Below are 8595 nucleotides of genomic sequence, written 5' to 3'. Positions count from 1 at the left end.
ATCTTTGCATTTACAACCTTTCAGTAGAGCGGGGAATCATTTAATTTCTTATTTTCTTTTCTTTTTTCTGTTACAAGTGCCTTTGCAAATACACTGTTTTTCAAAAAGAGGAATATTACATTTTGTTGTTCTTGTCGAGAGCCTACGGTCAGCAGACAGTTAGTTAGCTTAGCATTAGGACAGTAAACAGCAGAAAGGGTTAGCTTTGCTCAGTTTATGTGCTGAACTATTTCTTGGCATGGACCAGCTCTTACCAGTTGTTTTGATGTTAATTAGTGAGGTTTGGAGGTCCTGAAACACAGATTTTGTTACCTGTGGACAGAGCCAGGCTTTGTGTTTCCCTCTGTTTGAAGTCTATGCTAAACTTATCTGATTGGCTGCTGGCTACATGTATATCATAAAGACAGGAGTGTCTTCTTACTGTTTCTGTCCGCAAGAAAGTGAATAAACGTATTTTCCCCGAGTTCAGCCAGTCCACAAAACGTATTGAGTTTCAATACCTCCATTAGCGGTACAATTCAGGCATTTACTCCCATCCAAAGTAATTGAAAGTATTATTATCATTTGTCTTTAAGAGAAAGGTTGTTAAAGGTTACTTACGGGATACATCTAAACACATGTGGTGCATTCTTTAAATTGTGCTTGAAGGAAGGTAACAAAATAAGCATTTATTTAATGGTAGTCTTCTGGATGGTTGCTTGTTTTTTTTGTATAGGGAAAGATTTATCCACCAGCACTTGAAGTCGTCTTGGGGAGTTTCATTTGTGTAATAGCATTCTTGGCAAAGCAAAACACCCTTTGGAGGAGCCTTTCTGACAGACCCTCAGTGATCTAATTGTGGTGTAGTTTAGCCCATTAGTGATCTTTTTAGCTTTACTGAATGTCTATAACATCGTTTGTATGAACCATGGCCTGTCACAATTGCACATTTGGCAGAAAAAAAACACATCTGATGTCTCTGGATATTATTTCTGTCGTTGGCGAGATGCTTCAGGTCAGAATCAATCAATTATCATGAGTTTGTGCTGTTGGTTCATCCTCTGTTATGATGTCCTCAGTGTTATGATTTTGTATTGATGTAAGGCAGATTAACTCATGATCCTGTGTGCTTTATCACTGTAAAGTGTGTTTGGCAGAGTAGAGAGGGTTTGTTTTGGGCTGTTTACTTTAATGCGAGCGGTGGCCACTGCAGAGTCGCACTTGCATGAAACTGGCGGACACCTGTGTCCACTGACTCCACTCCTGATATGGAGATAGACTGGCCTGGTGGCTGGAGAGAGCATCCTGTAACTGATCTGACCACTACAATGGGTTGATGTAGACAATATACAATGAAGTGTCAGTCTGCGAGGCCGTCTCCTGAAGGCTATGGATGGTTCAGTGGTTCAGGTTCAGAGTGGTTGCTTTGACTCTGCACTGTATTTGAAATTGTATTAGACACCGAGCAATTACTTGATTAAGCAAGTGGTTGATTAAAAGAAGACTTGTTTACAACAAATCTAATAATCTATTAATACATTTTCATTTTTTTCAAGTTTCCACTTGTTTCCAACTAACTGAATACTTTGGGTTTTTGAAGGTTGTCAAACAAAACAAGCAAGACCTTGAGTTCTGGTAAAATGTGATGGGCTTTACCATATTCTGACATTTAATTGACCAAATTGTTAATGAAAAAAAACTGATGGATTAATGAGACAATAATTGTTAGAGATGGAAGATAAATAGTACATGGCTGTATTTTTTTTAAGAGGATTCTAAATATTGACAAAAGGCAGTATTACAGATACTTTAAACAACTCTGCTTGGTGATCAATATTCACATATTTACCAGTTCATTCAGCCCTCTAAGCTGAACTTACTCTAATCAATACAGCAGTCTTCCAAGAGTCTTGTTGAGACGGTTTTCGAGAGGTGTTTTATCGTCATTTTCGAGGCTGCAGCTTGTGGAGCTCTTGAATCGTATTACTTCTAGGTCTCTCTCATCTATTTTACTGTTTGTATAAAAAGAAAAGCAGTCATCACACTCTTCACACTGTACAAGGTGACTCCCAAGTGCAATTGTATCTAGGCACCGAGAGGAAACAACTGTTGGCGATGTCATGTATTTTTTTCAAATGTGAAACACATTGGGATGCTGTATTGATTCACCCTCATGGTCCAATTACTGTATGCTGGTTTTGTAAGCTATCCTTGGCGTTAGTGTGCCTGTCAGTGTGAATGCCTGCTGACGTCATCGTGTGTATGTGCACTGATCAATAAGCCAAAGGCAATGCCGGCACTCATTTCCCAGTGCTGGCAGAACCAGGAGACATTGATCTGTCAAATCCCATTCGGAGAGGCCATTCAGAGAGAGCTGATAATTGCTGTCAGCAGTGAAGGACGCTATTATATCATTACATTATAGTAATTACACAAAATAAAGCAGCTAATCTGGGCTAGAGCTTTATCTAGTTTTGTTAATTTAACATATTGTGTGCAGAATATGCTCATAGAGGCTTTTAGCTAAAAACCCATTACACACATTAAACACATAAACTTTACTATGGGTGACCTCAGCATAAAAATCCTGGCAGGGATGACTAGAGCCACACAGGATCAATAAACATGCAGTCATTTTGCACATTATTTTAATTGAGCGGCAACTTAAAGTCACAGTTGACTTTCCTTTTACAAAATGTTTCCTGATCATTATCGTAATCAGTTTTATGGCAGTATACGATGAAGACTTCACATGCAGAAGTCATTTTTAGTGAGAAATCAGAGACACCAGATCACACTTCCTGATCGACTGTCATCACGCTCAGCATGCGGAGGTTTTTGCCCCCGGGCCGGAGTTTAATTAGAGTCTGTTTTCACCTTCGTTTACCTTGACCTCATGTTACCAGAGGAAGGCCTGGGATGCACTTCACTTCACTGTTGACATTCGTGTCTGTTTGTTTGATCGGTTGGTTGCTTCTCTTTTGTGTTCCTAAGCTCCGGACAAAACAATACATGTAACTATGTCAACTTTTACAAGCTACAGGCTTTTATCTTTTTTTTTCTCAAATATGTTTTTGAGCCTTTTTCCTTTTTTTTTTTTTTTAATTAACACAATAACCACAACAACACAACACTGGTCGACAGTCCATACATCTCACATACACCTCACTGGTACAATGAATCGGAAACAGCCCACATCATGAATCCCCCACCCCCACCCTTAATTTTGAAAGTCTCAAATGACAAGTTTGCAAGTACAGTGTTATGAGCAAGACATAACATTTTTAGATATTTGTAACATTTATATACCAAACGATAAATTGAAAAAATAACCAGCAGATTGAATGTTCATTCTCACTCGTGTGTCCCAAGAGCTTCTCTTCTGCTTATTTCCCTCAAAAAGTCACAATATAAGTAGTTACGTTTTACATCAGCAGAATTTCTTTTGTCGGCTCCAAACTGATGCACCAGTACTTGGAACCATTGTCGTGGTGAGATTAGGATAACTATCCCACAGTTTGTCACGTGCCAGGCACATGCCCTGGATGATAATCCTCAGAAAGGGGTTAACCCTGATCTAAAACAATATAATCTATGATTTAGGCTTGGCTGCCCGGAAAACATTTTCTCCCCGCTGAAAATACAAATCTGGGCTTTACCAGGATGTCACATAAAGCTTGTACCGAGCTTGTAGTTTGATCGTTGTATGATCTTACAGACCGCACACACAAAAAAAAGCAACAACTCAGAGCTGTTTACTCAGTTGTCATCTGTGCTGTTCACTTGGTGTGTTTATCTAGTGACATATCTGCATTCCTCTGTCACTGCTCCTGTTTTATTACAGGAACGCCTCTTTATTAGTTATGGTCTCATATCATGAACTCATGACTCAGCTGTGGAGCCTTTCCGAAAGCAATTTTGACTCATATTTTACGGTCTGAATTGAATATCCAACTTCCCAGCCTTCATCAGCTCTGACGTATTAGCAGCATGATCACAAAGCACACATCACAGCTCCCGTGTTTCTGATGTCAGATCATAAAGCGATGTCGTCTTTGAAGTAAATGTGCTGCTTTACAGAAGCCACCAGCTGCACCAGCAACTAAAAACTGTTAGTAGATTACTTAACTGAGTTTTATGTGACCTACATGTCATATAGTTGAATGAGTTTGTAGAGTAGGTATTCTCCGTCCTCCTTATACTGAGAAATTGTCGTATTCTTGAATGTAAAGTTAATTACAAGCATGATTACACACCATCAAATGACAAAACAGTTCGTTCCAACGGCTTTTGTCCCAGTGCAGTGATGATGAAAGCAAATATGGCATTTCGTTGATGTAGTGAAGATAATTACTTCCTGACTTTTTCGGTCTCGGCAACATGTGCCGAGACTATAGAGTGAGTTTAAGGCAAAGTGGAACACATGTAAACTCCCCAGATCACACACTCGCACACAGACATAAAAAGCTTCAGCAGCTGCTTTTGGTGCTTTCTGGAATTTTCAGGCCAGCCCTGTTGGCCAGAGATCTTACTTCCTAACTGGATGTGTGTGTATGTGTGTGTGTATGTGTGTGTGTGTGTGAAACCGAGAGAGTGTACATATGTGTGTGTGTGTGTGGGAGGGGAGAGGGGAGAGGGGCAGGGGGGCTTGTTTTTGGGGCTGGAGGACGGTCGCGGCACTCTAAAGGAGTGTTCTCCCAGCGTGGGAAAGACGCTCGTCTTTTCTCTGCCTCTCAGGGACTGAAATAGGCCAAAGAAGGGCTGAGAGGAGCGAACTTCTCTCCTCCGGCTCCCAACTTTCTCCACTCGTTCAAAGCCGTTCCCCTCTCGAGCCGGGACAAGGGGATTTGTAGGAGTGAAGCACTCGGGCTGGCAGGAGTTCCTGTGCTCCGAGAGGAGATGGGCAGCAGCTGAGGAGACTTTTCTCCCAGCCGGGCTGAAAAGTACAGAGTCGGTGGGGCAGAAATGTATCACTCCGGCAGTGAGGAGTCAGATCTGGTAAGTTTGTACAAACATACTTTCTGCAACACAAACTATATCCCCTTTAACTTTTCTGAGCCGAACTCGGCAGTACTTCTCACTCTTCCCCTGTCTGTCTTCTGAACAAAGAGGAAGGACTCGGGCTGCAGCAGAATGGAGGTTATTAGTGCAGGATTTAAAGGGGCGTAAACATAGTCTTCCTATTTTCTCCCCTTGTCACTTTTCCGGAAAGTTAGTAAGTCAGAGTCTTTCTCAAAGCGCAGACGGTAAGTCTTTCGCGGCGTGCTGTTTAGAGACGAAGAGGCTCGTTTGAGAGTCTAGTATGACTTTGTGAGCACAGCTGCACGACCACTACGAGCTGGAAGTGCAGCGCTGAGACACGGGCTAACAGGCAGAGAGAGGGAAATAAAGTAAACAGCCAGGATGAGTTTGGTTTTATGCAGACTAGCAGAGAGCACAAAACCCTGGAGCAAATGCTAAATTTTTGTTGTAGCCGCATGAGCCAAACAGAAGATCTCCATTTTTCCAAACTCTCCAAGTTTTGACTTCCTCTTTACATAACTTCCACACTCTTTTTCTGTTGTTGCTGTTGTTGTTGTTGTTGTCTTCCCTGTTCTGCTTGTGTGCATGTTTTTGTCTGTGTGTGAATGATATAGTAGGGAAAACCTTTAGTCCAAATATTTCCTAGTGATAGTAATCAGTGGTTGTCATCAGCCACACCCTCGTATTAATCACTAATCAGCCTCTAAAGCAAGTTTGATAAGAGCCGTCCATGCAACGAACACGGTTCCAACCCACAGGACCTCATTTACGTGTTTGTGGAGATGCCAAGGTTTTCAAAAAATGTCAATATTTGGCTAGTAATATCAGAGAAAATATGCATAAAGCGACTGCACCGTGCACCAGCGTCTTGTGGTATACAGCCAGGAAAATCATCGTGCGTCTTGGGTTTCAATCTCCCACTCTGTGTAAACATCTACAACTTGAATGAAGAATTGGAACAAGATGATACAGAATCTATGCAACACGATACTGTCAGACGGAGTGGAGTAATGTGCAACTTTAAAGCCACTTAAAAGCAAACAAAGAGGGCGAAACTATGTGAATGGGTCAACCTGAGACCAGCCTGAAATACAAACTGCATGAATGACGCAGAGTAGATCAGTTCAAGCAATTTGAGCATGTATTATTCAGTGCTATAGTGCGATCGGCAGATGCTGTTGTGTGTCTTTGCAGCTGATGAGAAACGACCTGATGAGCTGCTCCTCGCTCCGTCTGTAGCTGGCTGCTCTTCATTTACTCTCTCATACACACAAGCACTTGTAAGGAATCTGTCCACAAGTGTTTATGTGACGAAACCCGCTAAACTCTTGGAGCCGCGTCCATTTTGCTGAGTTCACCTCGTCAAGCAAACACTTCCTGTATCTTTTTAGTGTGTGTTTGACTTGAGCATCTGTCACCGTCAAGTGTGAACAGCGGTGTTAATAATAACACTGATTATGAAGTGGTGTTGTGGAGATTCGCAGAACAAAACACAGGCCAAGTTTTTCAGCTGGGTGACAAGTGCTAAGTGTTGTACCAAGTTAAACATCTATTGTACAACTACGATGTATCAGGGCTGAAAACACAGTGTCCAGCCACTCACACAGTTTTATCAAATTACTGCGACAATGAAGGTGACACATGACAATGTATCATCATTAATGAAGAATTAAGGATACTAACCCAACAGAAACTAGACCCTACCCTGTGCTATCTTGTGAAAACCATGCATCACCAAATTTGGTGATACATTTTTTCTTCTTAACAACTTGAGAAAACTATAACAAGTTTTATGCTCAGTAAACCATTAAAAAAAACCTTTGGACTTGGGAAATTGAGAACCCGCACGTCTTTGAGAGCAACAATACATTGGTGGTTCCCTCTCAAGCATAAAATATACAGTTGTGTTGTTTTATTTATTTTCATTGTGTAACTTGTATCATCCTGGTGCCTTTTTGGACATGATGTAGAAAATCTAAGCACCTAGGTCACATCACTTGAACCTTAATTGACCTGTTGTGGGCCTTTCTTCCACCAGATATATTTAGAGTACACTTGAAACTAACTGGACATTTTTAGAGAGAGAGATTTTTTTGTTGTTGTTTGTTTTATTTATCACTGAAATCTGGGAATTCCCCATTCCTCTTTGGCAACAAGCTCAGTTTTTTTTTTTTTATAAATCACAAATTTGGCCAGAAAATGGTCCAAAGCAAATAATTTATCAGCGTATGAGCTAAAATAAATGAGGCTGAAATCATTTCACCCGAGCACAGTCCCATTTGTAGGATGGTGCGTTTTGCTCCGCTGGAGATGGTTAGCAGCTCGTTCTGCTCTCTTAACCAGTCCTCATCAATCATCCACAGCCTGCTTCATACACCAGGAAACTGCCAGAATATTGATGACGCAAGCACGAAATAGCAGCACAGAGCAGCCGGGGGCCTTTCTTACTGTATCCCGTTGATCAGCCATCATCCTATTATGGTGCTGTGCTTCCAAAGGGACCTCAGAGGGAAGGAGCAGCTAGATAAAATAATAATAAAATCTCACTGTGGTGGTGGGATTCACTGTTAATGAGAGCCACGGCCCTTCAGGGACTGCTGGTGGTGCTGCTGGGTGCAGGTAGTGTTTACTGAAAGAAAAAAGGATTAGTACATAATTTTCTGCCGTGGAGGTCCCGTCATTGTGCGTCTGTCTTGCCATGATGTTGCAGGGATTTGAACAACGCTTTGTGAGGCGCAGCAGCAGCAGCAGCGTAGCTGAAATGAAGCAAACATCCAAACAACGCATGTTCCTTTGTAAGTCACATAGTCAGAACAGCTGAGCAAACAACGCTGCCGGATAAGGTTTAATCTGTTGCATGGGGCTGGTTTCACAGTGTCCTTAATTTTAGCATAAAGTCATCTATGGTTTGTGCGAAAGTGGAAATTCTGCAAAATCTCTACATTTTTAGACCCCAGAAAATGATTGTATTGATCAGCTTTGGTGGTCCCCTACTTTTTCCTCTTTTCCCCATGAGGTTCACTCTGTTTGTTTTTGTTTTGTTGGGAGAAATGTCACTGGAACCACTGGATGGATCATCATGAGGCCTTCAGGATGAATTTAAATCACTAAGCTATTTTTAACATCTATTTTCAAATTGATTTTAAATGAGATGGTGCTAAACATTAACATGCGAGCATTCAGAGTTCTCAATGTTTCTCATATCTGGAGAACAGAATGTATTCTCAATAATATATACATCCATTTTAATCACTTTGTAATTGATGAACATGCTGTTGGCTGCAGAGGCTATTATATTGACCCAGCCCTTACTAGTCCCAATAGTGTCCTTCCTTTTTCCTTTTCCTTTTCATTAGCGCTTAAGTGTTAACAGTAGTTCAATAATAAAGTAATCATTTAGCTCTAGGTTGGTGGTTGGGTGGAGGAGTCTAAAACTGCTAAACAGGATCCTGTGATTTGGTGCTAAAACAGTTGATATATAAACAGTTCTTTGTTTATATATTTTACAAGGTGTATATCTCTGTAACACAGGTTGTTTGTTGAGCAAGATAAGTAATTCAAACACCCACGGGCCGAGTTAATTGCTTCTAGAAA

General features: G+C 41.1%; 1 protein-coding gene across 1 annotated transcript in view; it reads left to right on the top strand.

Annotated features, from left to right (window-relative positions):
* The first annotated feature begins 4679 nt into the window (after window positions 1-4679).
* Window positions 4680-8595, top strand: part of cacnb2a (calcium channel, voltage-dependent, beta 2a) — a 31253-nt gene continuing 27337 nt past the window's right edge. The window contains exon 1 of the mRNA XM_083995046.1: window positions 4680-4977. Coding sequence (XP_083851172.1) covers window positions 4945-4977 — 33 coding nt within the window. The 5' untranslated portion in view covers window positions 4680-4944. The remainder of the gene's footprint in view (window positions 4978-8595) is intronic.

The sequence above is a fragment of the Trachurus trachurus genome (genome assembly GCF_905171665.1).
Source record: "Trachurus trachurus genome assembly, chromosome: 20".
In the NCBI taxonomy this organism is placed as follows: domain Eukaryota; kingdom Metazoa; phylum Chordata; class Actinopteri; order Carangiformes; family Carangidae; genus Trachurus; species Trachurus trachurus.
The sequence above is the reverse complement of the archived record's forward strand: the minus strand, read 5'-3'. Positions and strand labels throughout refer to the sequence as shown.